The 17,500-nt window shown below is 41.9% G+C and overlaps 1 protein-coding gene across 4 annotated transcripts in view; it reads left to right on the top strand.

The window, feature by feature from the left end:
- LOC128693299 (putative neural-cadherin 2) overlaps positions 1–17,500 on the top strand; it is a 251,714-nt gene that overhangs the window by 208,490 nt on the left and 25,724 nt on the right. For all 4 annotated transcript variants that reach the window (XM_070089515.1, XM_070089514.1, XM_070089513.1 and 1 more), the window contains exons 16-17: positions 2,088–2,435; positions 5,258–5,600. In XM_070089515.1, the coding sequence (XP_069945616.1) occupies positions 2,088–2,435; positions 5,258–5,600 (691 nt within the window). The remainder of the gene's footprint in view (positions 1–2,087; positions 2,436–5,257; positions 5,601–17,500) is intronic.

Raw genomic sequence — 17,500 nt, 5'->3', positions numbered from 1 at the left:
GATATGATGTTCCAGAGATGGGACACAGAAACAAAGGGGTTACAATTGGAAGTTGAGACTCAGATGAGTCAAAAGGATGTTAGGAAGTATTTGTTTAGTCATAGAATTGTCAAGTGGAATAGTCTGGCTAGTGACGTAGTGGAGGCATAAACCGTACTTAGTTTTAAGACGAGGTTTGATAAAGCTCATGGAGCAGAGAGTGAGAGGACCTAGTAGCGATCAGTGAAGAGGCAGGGCCAGGAGTTATGACTCGCCCCCTGCAACCACAACTACGCGAGTACAACTAGGTGAGTACACACACATACACAGAATTAAAAAAAATCATAGGGATTTTATTGTTTATACAAATAACCCGCACATAAAAGAGAGAAGCTTACGACGACGTTTCGGTCCGACTTGGACCATTTACAAAGTCACACTAACCAGAAGTGGAGCAGGACGGCTATATATAGGCAGGAAGAGGTGGTGGTGGTAGTAGTAGTAGTAGTAGTAGTAGTAGTAGTAGTAGTAGTAGTAGTATTAGTAGTAGTACAAGAATGGTATATAATACCGACAAGATGAAATTAAGAGACACATGCGCAACACCCGGGCATCTCTATCGTAGACGTTTCGCCATCCAGCCAGCCACTGGAAGGCGAAACGTCCACAACAAAGACACCCAGACGCCGCACATGTGTCTTAATTTCATCAGTAGTAGTAGTAGATGGCGAAACGTCTACGATAGAGATGCCCGGGTGTTGCGCATGTGTCTTAATTTCATCTTGTCGGTATTATATATCATTCTTGTACGACTACTACTACTACTACCACCACCTCTTCCTGCCTATATATAGCCGTCCTGCTCCACTTCTGGTTAGTGTGACTTTGTAAATGGTCCAAGTCGGACCGAAACGTCGTCGTAAGCTTCTCTCTTTTATGTGCGGGTTATTTGTGTATCGTTCCAGTCACGGTATTGTGCCTTTTTTTGTTATTTATCGTTTATTTATAGAAAATCGGCAAGTTGTTCAGAGATCGAGTATGGGAATTATACATACACATACATACACACACATTATGCTGTGAATCGACCCCTGCAACCACAAACAGGTGAGTACTCACACACACACACGTACACACTTAGAATCACGTGGCATGTTGGACATCCTCATGTTCTCAGAAACACGCTGGACAAACAAACTCATAAATATGTTGGACTCTCATTCACTCAAAAGCATTATGAACTCTCATAGTCTCAGAAACATGTTGATAAATTAGACACATGTGCAACTCTTGGGTATCTTTATTGAGGAAACGTTTCGCCACACAGTGGCTTCATCAGTCCATACATAGGAGAAACTTGAAGAACAGGAGGAGAATGAGGTAATCAGTCCCTCAACCTTGAGTCGATGTGTTCAGTCCATCAATCTTGAGTAGAATACTCAACACATCGACTCAAGGTTGAGGGACTGATTACCTCATTCTCCTCCTGTTCTTCAAGTTTCTCCTATGTATGGACTGATGAAGCCACTGTGTGGCGAAACGTTTCCTCAATAAAGATACCCAAGAGTTGCACATGTGTCTAATTTATCAACATGTCGGTTCTCTGAACCATTCATCTACAAATCTCAGAAACATGTTGGACAAAATTTTTCATGTATCGAATAGCATGTTGGACAAACTCTCACATACTGAGAAACATATTGCACAGTCAGACACTCACTCACTCAGAATCACGTTGCACATTCAGACATTTAGACGCAAGTACAGACAGACACTCAGAGGCATTCTATCCTTACCAACACTCAGAGATGTATTGCAGACAGGCATTCAGAAAAAATGTCGTACAGATTATACACTCAGAGACATTTTGATAGATTCGCGTAACACATGAGTAATATAAAGTTATTGATTTTTTACATTTTTAATAATTTGCTTAATACTTTACTTAATTAATTAGTTTTCACTCACCTAATTATCATTATTATACTTCCATTCTTGCTTACCTACATTACATACCCATATCTCCCATTATTTACCAACTTACCCACCACTCACCCACCTCTCACACTATTTAACTACTCACTTTCACATACCCACCTTCCTTCCAGCTGGTGGACCTGGGAGAGCCAGCCTTCAGCCAAGGTAGCATGGGCGGCTGCAGCCTACAAGATGCGGCCTGTGAGGGCGGAGTGGGCGGGTGTGGAGTCCGTGGACGGTGCGTAGGCGGTATTAAGCACCCGGAGTGTGAGTGTGAAGCTGGGTGGGCGGGTTCGGGGTGCAGCACGCCCACTGTACCCTCCTTCTTAGGCTGGGCATCGTACATGAAAGCGGCGCTGTCGTTCTTGCCGCCCCCACGAGCGGTGAGCGCACAGGTGCGCGTAAGAACCCGAGGCGTTGCCCAGGGCCTACTGCTGCGCCTCTCAGCTCATCATGGAGCTGCTGCCTTCACTATACACGTGAGCTGCCTCTTCGTACATCTCGCTATAAAACTCAGAGTAGAGTCAAGCAAAAAGTTATAGTTAGGCGCAGAATTGTAATAAACACTTCAATAATTTGCCTATGGATAAACAATACAAATGAATTACAAGTGGGCTCATTTGTGCACGCAGTCTATATATTTATTTTCAGAATAAACAACTAGATATTTCATTTCAAGTTATTCAGTGAAAAAAGTTCTTAATATCAAGACCGGTTGTCATAATTGTTTATCCAAAAAATTCTTTATTCCAAAAACCTTTATATAAAAATTGTATATGATCAGTATTCCTTTATACTTATAAGATTATATCATGTCATTAGCTGGAAGGCGGAGGGCATAACCCGCAGTAAGTTACCCAAACGTAAAAAGATATTGAAAAGCGTTCCTAAATGTGTTGCATTTGCTTATTTTCAACTTGCTCATTCTTTGTTAAATTAACATTTTTATAAGTTTACGTAAATAGCCTCTCTATCAATTTGTTCATTACCTGCTGTCTGATAAAGAGATACTTCCTGTTTAGAATTCAAATAATTCCTTTATTTTACTTCTTAATATTATAGACTGTGCCAATTTCTGGTTTAAAAACTCCAAATATAATTCTTCATACTCAACTGAGCATGGAGAAAGCGGACGAGGTAATGAGCAGGTTTATAAAAAATAAAACATGTACATGATTAAGGGTTCGACCTTGACTGACACTAATCAATCACACAAGTAGAGCTTACTAAGAATCCAGCCATCCAAAGTCTGAATATTAAGTGAACCCTTTCCCGACAGAGCTGCATTACTGCTAAGCATACTGGTTACTTACCAATCTGATGTCTCTGATGACACCTGGTCCATTATCCAAGCCGTAATACCTAATACGCTCAGTCTCTGGTGGAGGAAATGCGGGCCGTAAGGCTTGTTACCTATGTGGTCGGCACAGTTACTAAGTAGCCCGCGTACTGACTCCCAGTAGTCTACACCAAATACCACTCTGTCTACGCTAGGTCATTACCTACCTTGAACGAGACTATAGATTGTATTCTGCACTGTACAAGGTTGTAAATATACTAGCATGTAGCGATTCTAGAGATGTTAGGCCAGACAACGAAGGGGTAACATTACAAGGGGCCCCCTTCACTACACCCGACTGTGAATCCAGCGTAAGTCCAAAGATCCACAAATCACTTAGATTAGCCTTCAGTACTCAAACACTGCCACCTTAAATATACACTGAAGTACTATTAAAATTTAGGTTGGCCTCAGCGTCACGGGATGCCCTCGCTAGTATCGTGAACGTCTTACTTGGTTCCTGCTTAGATGAAGACTGAAATCTGCCTGGGGTTTTTCAGATTATCATGGATGACAGAGATAATTAAAGATTTGAACACTGAACAAGTGGTCTGTACCTGTAAGAATGTTAATCACTATGTCATTCATAAATACGAGGTCCTAGACCTGATGGGTCAAGATCTCGACAGGTATATCAAGTCAATTGTGACTTGACGTAAAATGCTATAATGGATAATGTCAACAGTATTTTAGTGTAGTGTAGAGTACCTATTTGCGATAACACTGTATCTCTTCATGAGATTTCCTGAAGATTGTCAGAGCACAACTTGAACAAGTGATGCCGGTTTCACCGGCATCACTTGTTCATTACTGAGGTGTTTATTACGTGAATGAATTACATTGCGTGTTTTCTGAATATACTCCTAAGAGAATGGAAGGGAAGAGAGAGGGAACGATAAAAGTGATTAAGTGGAGTACTGTGAACACGTGAATCAAGGGATTAATTGGACCTTGTTGTGTCACAATAATTAGTTTAACTGCCCAGTAGTAGTTTCGAAAAAGATGAGGCGATATTAATTTCCAGTGTTCATGATTATTAGTGTTGGCATAAAATGTAGGGATGTTTCTGTACACACACGCTGGTCATCTGATTCCAGTTAAATTGTTGATCGGAAGCAAGAGGCTATCAGCCCCTCTGGAGGGCTGAGCCCCTCAGGGGGCTGAAAGGGGCATGTGGAGAAAATTTCTCCACATGAAATTAGATTTAGTAAACAAAAGAGCACTATGTAACTAAACAAACTTATTTATTAATACTACAGAAAGAAAAACTGATTTTTTTTTTATATGAAGCTTCAGATAAATATAGTAGAAATCACCAGCGTTACATAAAATGTAAAACAAGACATTATCGTTTATTTTTAGTGTTGTTTCCTGAGTTTTTTAAAGAGTTAATTCTGTTAAATAAAAGCAAGTATATAATTAACCATTTTCCATGTTCACTGTAGAACTTATAAAAACTTATTCTTGTGTTTCTTTTCCAATAACAAATCCATTAATATTGAAATGCATGAAATATTGACCTTTGATTCAAATATTTCAGTTTTTCACTTATAATGTGGTTAAGGTTTTCTAACTGCTCTCTAATGGTATTGTGAACGACCATCCATGTAAACTGGAAATTTTCTAAATATCTTTTTAGTATCAAATATTTAAAAAGTTTACTAATTTGGCTTCCATTAAATAACACAAACTTTTAAAAAATCAGTTGAGTAGTTGTGTTCATTGTTAAATAATATATTCCAAGTTGATTTCAGATATGGCAATTTTGCTTTATTTGTGCACCTTTATATAACAATAATAAACATAATTAAATTTCCTCAAAACTAATACCATTAAACGATGATGTTACTAAAGCGATTCACATTATATTTATAATTATTTTATTTTTAAAGTAATGATTTGACTCCATAATACATTTCTTACTTATATGGCTATTTTCATAACAAAAGAAGTATGTTGCAGCTAAGGTCAGGTGTGGCTTGCGCCTCAGTGACAGGAACAGGCTGGACAGAGCAGACAGTGTGTGTTGAGGGACGGCCCCTCGCTGACGGCAACTGGCACACCATCATTGCTGAGAGATATGGTTATAACTTAGTGATTAGTGTTGACGACGGGGATGGCTGGTCAAGACGCAATGAATCCCTGCCTCAATTAACCTTGTTGACTCTGGGCCATAAGGAAGGAGATGGCCAGGAGACGTGGCCAGGTACACTTCAAATTGACAAACACGACGCCGTCACGGTTGGAGGGGTACCTGAGTTTGTGGGCGTCAGACTAATCGCCGTTCATCATGATTTGAACCAAAGTGAGTGGTTTTCCTTTCATTTTGATGACCTACAGTACAATGTATCTCTGTCCTGAAAGACTGAATTTAAATATAACTAACATTTTGTCGTGTTTCTGCAGTGTTAAACTTGTATAGAATTTTATAAAACAAATTGTGTTTGCAGTTGTCAGCTCAAAAAATGTATCATGTGTAGAGTCATGTAACAAATCTGTCTAAAATTGCTATATGAGTCTAGAAACAAGCCAATAATATTATGGCTTTCCACAGTGTTGAGAAACTAGATGAGTTTCAGTCTCTGTTCAGCCTAAGAAAAATATTCTGTATTGCACATCCCCTTGGCTTAGCGCTTCTTTTTGACCTTAATAATAATAATGCACATCCCCTGCCCCTTTACATTAATGCACTGGAAAAGAATAGTGCAGATGACAGAAGCTATTAAGGGAGTTCAGTGACTCAGAAGAGTTCGTTATCACACGAACGCTGATATCCTAATTTATTCCATTAATCATTTAATAGAACATACACTGACAAAAAATAATTAAAACTGAAGAAGCGTTCTCTTCTTATCTCAGCGAACAGTAGCCTTAACAGCAGCAGCACATTAACTCTGAAGCAGCTCGGAATTATTAAGGGTTGAAGGGCGAAGTGAATCGGATGAGCACTCAGAAATTATAGTATTAAAACTTGCATTTTAATCCTCTGAGTTTCTTCCACGAAAAACAACAGCGGAATGGAACTTACGACAAAATCAATAAAAAAAAATTCTCTAGTTAAGATTTAGCAGCATTTAAGAATTAAGTATGCATGTAAGTAACAAAGTTTTATGTAAGCTTAGAGTACAAAGCAAAATTTAATTTACAACAGCCTTGAAAGTGCACGGATGTTATGCGCACATAAAAGCACTTTATGTAGATTGAACATAAGATAATTCAATAAAGTCAAACATATCTAATCAGAAGAGACATTCGCTGGTTATTTCACATACAATAATTTGTTTAATAAACTGGTGCACAAAATCTTACACAACCTTAAATAAAAGCGAAGCTTCTTTTAAGGAAAACTCATCAACATTCAATGATTAAAGCTGACCATTAGAGGGGAATAAAGTTAAAACAGTAGGAATCATAAAGCATCTCTGGAATAGGAGGTATTAAGATTCCATCCAAGGAAGGAGGGAATAAGTCCAGTTCCTAGGGTCAAGCGCCCCTCACCAGCATCATGCATAGATAAAGTAAAAATGTTATATAATTTTCCATTTCTAGAGTTCAATAGCAAAATGGCACCTACACATTACAAGTATGCTAAAATTTTGAAACTGATCACCAAGGATTTTCTGGAACCCAAATTTTGAGAATGGTAAAAATGAAATTGAGCAGAGGCCAACTACACTTGTCAATTGCTCCAAGAACCTTCATTTATTAATAGCTGACCAGGACTGAAAATGTGAAGCCAATTTAACAACATTTTGAACTTATAAACACTTGAAGTCAGTGAAATAATTCAGGAAAGATGAGTTCCAGAAATTTTTCGATAAGTGACAGGCGCTGGGATCAGCCTAGCTTCCCTACGAGAGTATTTTGAGGGAGACAACTTCAAGTAGGTGATGAGGTAAGCCTATATATTTTGGTGGCAGAGAAAATAAGAACACCGTATCTAAGAATGTGCTCTCTCAGGCATTACCTTGTAAAATTAATTTAAGGGTTTACTAAACTCTTAAAAATTTTAAACTCCAGAAAAGCGCAAGTTTTCAATATTTCTTAAATTTCTTTTTGCAGTTATATTCTATTTTCTGAACATCTGAAGTTATTGGAGCCATTCCCACATGCTGGGAACGAACCCCTACAGCTTTAGTCATAGGGCACTTTCACACTCCAATTGTCCCTAGAACTTTTACCTTCTGTCTGTACACTGCTGAATATCTGACGACGATAAGGAGACGTCTTCTCATGTTGTGAACAAAATAAAAATGAAAAGCTGAAGAAAGAAAAAATAAATTCAGGTAACCTTTTCAAGGTTGCCCTTCGAGGATACTTTTCTGTGGGTTTTTAATACGTCATAAATAACCGGTTAGTGCTCATAAAGTCATGAAAGAGTTTTGTATTTTCATTGGGAAATTTGAGAGAACTGTTTTTCTAGTCTTGTTTTAAACTATACAGCTCCTTTAGGTGACCTGACATCCTAATAAGAAAAATAAAGCATACTGAGAAGTGGTGAATTGTATAGCATGAAGCGCTAAAGCATCATGGGTCATTCTATGCAAAATAAGGTGCAAACTCGAACATCCATGAGCTAATACATGCCAAGTCTGATCAGGTAACCTTATGTAAACGCCACCGATGTGAAAGATGAAAGGTTTAATTCAAAGTTTGTCTAGGCTTAGGAAGATTATAAGCAGCCTGTGACCAGATTCAAAAGGGTAATCGTTTTGAACTGTGGTTCAACGAAAAGTGGAAGCTGTTGCCAGGGTAAAAAAAAAAAAAAAAAAAAAAACAAGGGAGGAGGAGTGGAAAGCTAGCTGGAGTGTCTTTCCTGTCTAAACTGAGGGTAGTGTTAGCTGGAGCTTCTTCCCTACCTAAACTGAAGGTAGGGCTAGCTGGAGTGTCTTCCCTATCTTAACAGAGGAGAGAGCTAGTCAAAGTGTCTTTCCTATCAACAGAGGGGAGAGCAAGGCAGTGTCTTCCCTATCGCAACCGAGGGGAAAACTACGCGAAATGTTTTCTCTATCGTAACTGATGAGGAGGGGTAAAGTGTCTTTCCAATATTAACTGAGAGGAGAGCTAGCTAGCGTGTCTTACCTATCTTCAGTGAAGGGAGAGAATTCAAGAGTATCTTACCAATATTAACAGAGGAGAGGGAATGCTAGAGTGCCTTCCCTGTGTTAATCGAGCTAGAGCTAGAGGATTATCCCTATCATTAACTAGGATATGACCAGTTAAACCCGCTGTGATCATTCCTGGTCGGTCGGTAAGTTTTCTGGAAGTTGAGCGACCAATCCCGGACAGGCGGACGGCTCACTAATAGTCATTGGGATGTCCCAGGTATATATTTCATGGCGAAATTCTATATTTTGCTCTCTTTTTTAAGTTTTTCTCTTTATCGTTTTTTCATATTTAATACCTCTGATGTTCAATAAATTTATTATTTTTTTATTAACACATCGGCCGATTACCACCAAGACAGGGTGGCTCAAAAAAGAAAAACTTTCCATCAATCACTCCATCACTGTCTTGCCAGAGGGGTGCTTTACACTACAGTTCATAAAACTGCAACATTAAAACCCCTTCTGCCGATCATCGGCAGCTGGGCCCGACGACATTCATATTCGTATGCTACAACATTTACATCAGTCAGCCCATGCAGTCCTATTACGCCTTTTCAATCTTATTTGGTCACAAGGAGTTCTTCCACAGCTGTGGAAATCTGCCATTGTTTTCCCTTTCCGCAAACCGGGTACTACGGGACATGAAGCCTCCCACTATCGTCCCATTGCTCTTACCAGTGCAGTTTGCAAAATGATGGAACGCCTGGTAAATAGACGTTTAGTGTGGTATTTAGAGACACACAACAGTCTCTCCACTCGTCAATATGGCTTTCGTAAGGGCCGTTCTACCATAGATCCCTTACTACGCTTGGATACGTATGTTCGTAATGCCTTTGCGAATAACCACTCAGTTATTGCCATATTTTTTGACCTTGAGAAGGCATATGACACAACTTGGAGGTATAATATTTTGGCCCAAGCCCACTCCTTAGGCTTCCGAGGCAATCTACCATCCTTCCTTAAGAACTTATTAACTGACAGACATTTCCGTGTTCGGGTTAATAATGTGCTCTCCCCGGACTTTATCCAAGCTGAAGGTGTCCCCCAGGGATGTTTCTGAGCACAACACTTTTTCTCCTTGCTATAAATGATTTGGCCTTTAGTCTTCCATCAAATATTTGGTCATCACTCATTGTTGATGACTTCGCTATTGCCTGTGCAGGCGCTGACTGTCACCTCATTACAGTTTCTCTCCAGCATGCGGTCGATCATGTTTCCAATTGGGCCACCACACATGGGTTTAAATTTTCCAGTACCAAAACTCACCAAATTACTTTCACTAGACGCTCTGTCATCTCCGATCATCCTTTGTACCTCTATGGCTCCCGTATCCCTGAACGTGACAGTCAGGTTTCTTGGCCTCCTCTTTGACCGTAGGTTATCCTGGAAACCTCACATTACCTCTCTGAAACCAACTTGTAACAGCCGGCTGAACCTTCTTAAAACCCTTGCTTATCTTTCATGGGGAGCTGATCGTCGAACTCTCCTTCGCCTACGTTCCACCCTCATTTTATCGAAACTTGATAATGGTGACAAGATCTATTCAGCGGCCTCTGCTGCTACTCTCTCTAGCCTTAACCCCATTTATCACCAAGGATTACGTTTATGCCTTGGTGCTTTTCGCTCTTTCCCTGTTGAGAGCCTCTAATGCAGAAGCGAACGTTCCATCCTTATCCGATCGCCGTGATGCCCATATGCCCATTGTCTTCGCTACTATGTATGCTCTCATGATCTCCGCAAGCCTTCCATTTATAGAATATTCACCGATATTAGCAGACATTTTTTATTTGTTCGCCGCCCCTGTTTACTCCGTCCCTTCTCTCTTCGCCTACATTCGCTCTTGTCTTCTCTTCAGTTACCAACTTTCTATGTTCATGTAGCATTTCACTTTTCCCTACCCCCCTGGGAAGTTCCAGCTGTTCGAGTCTGTTCTTTCTCTCTCCCTTGCTCGAAAGCCCAACTGCCTACGGTAGCTTCCCGCTCTTTTTTCTTGACCACTTCCACTCTCATTCTCATGCCATTGCAGTGTACACAGATGGCTCTAAGTCTTCTGACGGTGTAGGATTCGCAGCAGTGTTTCCGGACAGCGTCGTACGAGGGCATTTACTAGATTCGGCTAATATTTTTACTGCTGAATTGTATGCCATTCTTGCAGCACTTATCCGTATTGCATCTATGCCTGTGTCATCATTTGTGGTTGTCTCAGACTCCCTTAGTGCTTTACAGGCTATACAGAAATTTGTTACGCCTCACCCCTTAGTCCTCTGTATCCAACTTTGGCTGTGCCGCATCTTTACCAAGCATAAAGATATTGTTTTTTGTTGGGTCCCTGGTCATGTTGATATACAGGGCAATGAACAGGCAGACACTTCTGCGCGGTCAGCAGTACATGACCTACCAGTTTCATATAGAGGTATTCCATTTACGGACTATTTTGGTGCAATAACTACCCACCTTCACACCCATTGGCAACAACGTTGGTCTACTCTGCTCGGTAACAAACTTCAATCTATTAAACCGAGTATAGATTACTGGCTGTCTTCTTGTCACCAGTGTCGAGATTGGGAGACTACTCAGTCCCGTCTTCGCATTGGCCATACTCGTCTTACTCATGGATATCTCATGGAGAGGCGCCCTGCTCCTCTGTGAGAATTGTCAGGTTCCATTATCGGTCAGCCACATTCTGTTAGACTGCCCACTTTATCAACGAGCACGCAGAATTTACCTCCGTCGTCGTCTTCGCTCAGCTGCTCTCTCTTTACCTTCTCTTCTCGCTGATGGACCCACCTTTCATCCGGACTCTCTCATTGACTTTTTGACGACAACTGACTCCACAAACTCTGATGATACCTTCAGCCCTTTCTACCTCAATCTCTTGCTGCCCTCTACCGCCGCACTATCCCCTGCCCCGCTGTTTTCTGTAACCTACTGATCGTCCCTCCCTCCTTCTACCACCCAATACCCTCGCTTCCTTCCCTACCCTGCAGCGCTGTATAGCCCTTGTGGTTTAGCGCTTCTTTCTGATTATAATAACAGTAATAACACCCCTTCTTCAGAGTGCAGACACTGTACTTCCCATCTCCAGGACTCAGGTCCGGCCTGCCGGTTTCCCTGAATACCTTCATAAACGTTACTTTGCTCGCACTCCAACAGCACGTCAAGTATTAAAAACCATTTGTCTCCATTCACTCCTATCAAATACGCTCACGCATGTTTGCTGGAAGTCCAAGCCCCTCGCACACAAAACCTCCTTTACCCCCTCCCTCCAAACTATCCTAGGCCGACCCCTGCCCCGCCTTCCCTCCACTACAGATTTATACACTCTCGAAGTCATTCTGTTTCGTTCCATTCTCTCTACATGTCCGAACCACCTCAACAACTCTTCCTCAGCACTCTGGACAACAGTTTTGGTAATCCCACACCTCCTCTTAACTTCCAAACTACGAATTCTCTGCATTATATTCACACCACACATTGCCCTCAGACATGACATCCCCACTGCCTCCAGTATTCTCCTCACTGCAACATTCATCACTCATGCTACAAACCCATATAAGAGCGTTGGTAAAACTATACTCTCATACATTCTCCTCTTTGCTTCCATGGACTAAGTTCTTTGTCTCCACAGACTCCTAAGTGCACCACTCACCCTTTTCTCTTCATCAATTCTATGATTCATCTCATCTTTCATAGACCCATCTGCTGACATGGCCACTCCCAAATATCTGAATACTCCATACTCTCCATACTCCATACTCTCTCCCTCCAATCTGATATCCAATCTTTCGTCACCTAATCTTTTTGTTATCCTCATGACCTTACTCTTTCCTATATTCACTTTTAATTTTCGTCTTTTAAATACCCTACCAAATTCATCTAACAGTCTCTGCAACTTCTCTTCAGAATCTCCCAAGAGCACAGTGTTATCAGCAAAAAAGCAACTTTGACAATTCCCACTTTGTGTTAGATTCTTTATCTTTTAACTCCACACCTCTTGCCAAGACCCTCGCATTTGCTTCTCTTACAACTCCATCTATAAATATAATTAACAACCATGGTGACATCACACATCCTTGTCTAAGACCTACTTTTACTGGGAAATAATCTCCCTCTTTCCTACATACTCTAACCTGAGCCTCACTATCCAATAAATATAGACTTAAAACCTTCGTGGGTTTTTTATAGGTGATATTATGTAAGGTATTTTATCATTACAAGGGATAAATACAAAATCACACTCATAGAATTATGTAGGATTTTTTTTTTAATTCTTATAATCAACAAAACACACGATGTAGATTGATATAGCGAACAAAATAGATAAAATATATATTTTTCACAGATTTTTATTCATATAAAATGCTTGATAAAATATTCATATGTAATTAAAAATATTTTGTTTTTATTAGTTACTAAAACTTCATTTTAAAAATTACTATTTTTTTTCACACTACCAACTTCCTAGTAATCTCAAGCATCTTTTCCTCTCCAACCCCATTCTACATTTTCCTCTTCCTGTTTCACTGCTTCCAGCATTCTTTTCCTTCCCATCCTTCTCGTCTCTCATCTTTTTCCTCTTCGTTCTCTTCCTGCTCTTCTCCTTTTTCTCCTCTTCATCTTTCTTCTCTTCTTTGCTTCTCCACCTCTTTTCTTTCTCCTCTCCTTCTTCTCTTGTTTCCACACACTCTCCTCTTATCATTCATCTTATCATCCACGTCAGGCCAATTTTTAAGTGTGCAGCACAAATACGGAACCCACACCGGGTGAAACACATCAAGAAATTGGAGAAATTGCAAAAGTTTGCAACGAAACTAGTCTCGGAGCTAAGGGGTATCTCCTATGAGGAGAGGTTAAGGGAACTCATCCTGACGACACAGGAGGACAGGAGAGATAGGGAGGACATAGTAACGACATATAAACTACTGAGGGGAATTGACGAGGTGAACAGAAACAAATTGTTTCAGAGATGGGACAGATTCTTTCAGAGATGAGACACAGAAACAAGGGGACTCAACTGGAAGCTGAAAGTTCAGAGAAGTCATGGGGATGTTAGGAAGTGCTTCATCAGTTTGTCAGGAATAGAACACTCTGGAAAGTGAAGTAATGGAGGATGGATCCATACACAGCTTTAAGAAGGCTCTTGGAACCTTATCGTACTCGATCGTACGTAGCTCGATCGCTAGCTCACTCATGTCACACAATGAGGTCGGGGGATCGAATTCCGGTACGGCTGGAAAACATTAGGACGTGTTTCCATTAGACACCTGCTGTTCTTGTTCACCCGTTTGTAAAATGGGTACCTGAGTGTTAGCAGAGTCAGACTGGTATGGGTCGCATCCAGGGGCAAAATGCGATGTCATCTAGGCCTGTATACTTTGTACATGTACTTGTAGAAATAAAGATATTATGCTATTATTATTATTATTATTATTATTATTATTATTATCGGAGAAGGGAGAGTGGACCTAGTGGTGACTAACGAAGAGGCGGGGCTTGGTGCTGACTCCATCCTTGCAACCGCAGACAGGCGCGCACGCGCGCGCGCAAACACACACACACACACACACACACACACACACACACACACACACACACACACACACACACACACACACACACACACAAAAGACGAGGAGCACACTAAGATCAAATGACAGGTCTGAAGACAATGAAGGTATGTTATATGCAGAGACTCTAAGAGCCAACTGCAGTAACAAGGAACAGCTGATCATGAAAGACAGTTCACTGAGCATAGAAGTTTCCGCAAGGACAGGGATTAAAGGCAAGAACATTTCAATGGAAGAAACTAAAACACCTCAGAGGATGCAAATGGAGACTCAGTGGGAGGAGGAAAGGGAGAGGTCAGTTTTTGTCTACGAGCTCCAAGAAGCCGAAGGGGACATCTTCGATGAAAGAAAACAGGAGTAGGAAAAAATGATTGAAGACAACATGAAAACAATAGGTGAGGGCGATATGACCCAGGTGACAAATTTTCGGAGAATTGGGTGGTTTGCGAGGGGAAGGAAACGGCCTGTCAAAGTAATTTTCAAGGAGAATCCGCTCGAACCAGGATCCTGCAAAAGAAAGCACGACTGAGGGACAAACTGGGGTACCGGAGAGTATACCTCGATCGTGACAGAACACAAGAAGAAAGGACTACACTGAAAGAGAGGGTACAGAGATGCAAGGAGGAACGAGAGGCAATGATGAAGATGAACAGGACCCAGACACAGGAGGAAGGGCAAACACACCCCGCAGAAATTCCCGCAGAAGGACTCCAACTGCGACAACCCCAACGCAACTGAGCAATCTAAACCAAAACCCACACACTGTTCCCTCTGCCACCAACCCCCACATCATAAACCTCACCCCTACAGCTGCCTCCTATGGGCATTCTGACCCCACCCCCTTATCACAAACCCCACCCACACCACAGCCCCCCATAGGACCCCACTAAGGCTCCCTCTCCCCCAACCCCAATATTCTCCCAGGACCACAGTGATAGAAAAGAAGCTGATGGTTTGGTACACAACCGAGGATGGAGTAACGAGGAGTGGCACGAAAGAATCAGCGAGAAATCCCCAGACATCATAGCAGTCACAGAAACGAAACTCCCTGAGACAATAACAGACGCAATCTTCCCACCGGGATATCAGATCCTGAGGAAAGAAAAAAGGAGTAGAGGGGGAGGAGGGGTTGCACTGCTCATAAAAAACCGATGGGGATTTGAGGAAATGGAAGGCATGAACATGATTAGAGAAAGGGACTACATAGGTACAGTTCAGTTTATGGAACATAAAATAGTCATTGGAGTGATGTATAACCCACCACAGAACTGCAGGAGGCCAAGAGAGGGGTACAAAGAAAACAAAAGAGCGATGGTGGACACACTGGCTGAGGTGGCAAGAAGAGCTCACTCGAGCAGAGCAAAGTTACAGGTAATGGGCGATTTCAACCACAGGGAGATCGACTGGGAAAACCTGGAGCCTCATGGGGGGTCCCGAAACATGGAGAGCCAAGATGATGGGTGTGGTACATGAAAACCTCATGCATCAACATGTCAGGGACACTACCAGAGAGAGAGGGGAAGATGAGCCAGCAAGACTGGATCTTGTCTTCACCCTGAGCAGTTCAGACATTGAGGACATCACCTACGAGAGGCCCCTTGGAGCTAGCGATCACGTGGTTCTGAGTTTTGATTATATAGTAGAGTTACAAGTGGAGAGGGTAACAGGAATTGAATGGGAAAAGCCAAACTATAAAAGGGGGGACTACACAGGTATGAGGAACTTCCTGCATGAGGTTCAGTGGGACAGAGAACAGGTAGGAAAATCAGTAAACGAGATGATGGAATATGTAACAACAAAGTGCAAGGAGGCAGAGGAAAGGTTTATTCCTAAGGGCAATAGAAATAATAGGAAGACCAAAGTGAGTCCTTGGTCTACCCGAAAGTGTGGGGAGGCAAAAACTAAGTGTATCAGAGAATGGAAAAGATACAGGAGGCAAGAGACCCAGGAAAATAAGGAGATTAGTAGAAGAGCCAGAAACGAGTATGCACAGATAAGGAGGGAGGCCCAGCGACAGTACGAAAACGACATAGCATCCAAAGTCAAGTCTGACCAGAATCTGCTGTATAGCTACATTAGGAGGAAGACAAGAGTCAAAGACCAGGTGATCAGGCTGAGGAAAGAAGGTGGGAAACTCACAAGAAACGATCAAGAGGTATGTGAGGAGCTCAACATAAGATTTAAGGAAGAATTTACAGTGGAGACAGGAAGGCCTATGAGGGGACAGAACAGAGGAATATACCAACAAGTGTTGGATGGCATACATACAAATGAGGAGGAGGTGAAGAAGCTGCTAAGGGACATCGATACCTCAAAGGCAATGGAACCGGACAACATTTCCCCGTGGGTCCTTAGAGAGGGAGCGGATATGCTGTGTGTGCCACTTACCACAATCTTCAACACATCCCTGGAAACTGGGCAACTACCTGAGGCATGGAAGATGGCAAATGTAGTTCCTATTTTTAAAAAAGAAGACAGAAAAGAGGCACTAAACTATAGACCTATGTGACTGACGTGTATAGTATGCAAAGTTATGGAGAAGATTATCAGGAGGACAGTAGTGGAGCACCTGGAACTGAATAAGAGTGTAAACGCCAACCAGCACGGATTCTTGGAAGGCAAATCCTGTGTCACAAACCTTCTGGAGTTTGATGATAAAGTAACAGATGTAAGACACGAGAGAGAGGGGTAGGCTGATTGCATCTTCTTGAACTGCAAGAAGGCCTTTGACACAATTCCTCACGAGAGATTAGTGCAGAAGCTAGAGAATCAGGCGCATATAACAGGAAGGGCACTGCAATGGATCAGAGAATACCTGACAGGGAGGCAACAGCGAGTCATGGTACGTGATGAGGTATCACAGTGGGCACCTGTGACGAGCGGGATCCCACAGGGGTCGGTCCTAGGACCAGTGCTATTTTTGGTATATGTGAATGACATGATGGAAGGGTTAGACTCAGAAGTGTCCCTGTTCGCAGATGATGTGAAGTTAATGAGGAGAATTAAATTAGATGAGGATTAGGCAAGACTTCAAAGAGATCTGGACAGACTGGACACCTGGTCTAGCAACTGGCTTCTCGAATTTAACCCCGCCAAATGCAAAGTCATGAAGATCGGGAAGGGCACAAAAGACCGCAGACGGAGTATAGGCTAGGTGGCCAAAGACTGCAAACCTCGCTCAAGGAGAAAGATCTTGGGGTGAGTATAACACCGAACATGTCTCCGGAACCACACATCAACCAGATAACTGCTGCAGCATATGGGCGCCTGGCAAACCTGAGAACAGTGTTCCGATACCTTAATAAGGAATCGTTCAAGACACTGTACACCGTGTACGTCAAGCCCATATGCAGCACCTGTTTCGAACCCGCACTTGATCAAGCACGTCAAGAAATTAGAGAAAGTGCAAGAGGTCACAATTGGAAGTTGAAGAGTCAGATGAGTCAAAGGGATGTTAGAAAGTATTTCTTCAGTCATAAAGTTGTCAGGCAGTGGAATAGCCTAGAAAGTGATGTAGTGGAGGCAGGAAC

Source organism: Cherax quadricarinatus, chromosome 28 (genome assembly GCF_038502225.1).
Source record: "Cherax quadricarinatus isolate ZL_2023a chromosome 28, ASM3850222v1, whole genome shotgun sequence".
Taxonomy (NCBI): Eukaryota; Metazoa; Arthropoda; class Malacostraca; order Decapoda; family Parastacidae; genus Cherax; species Cherax quadricarinatus.
This window is presented reverse-complemented; position numbering and strand designations above follow the sequence as displayed.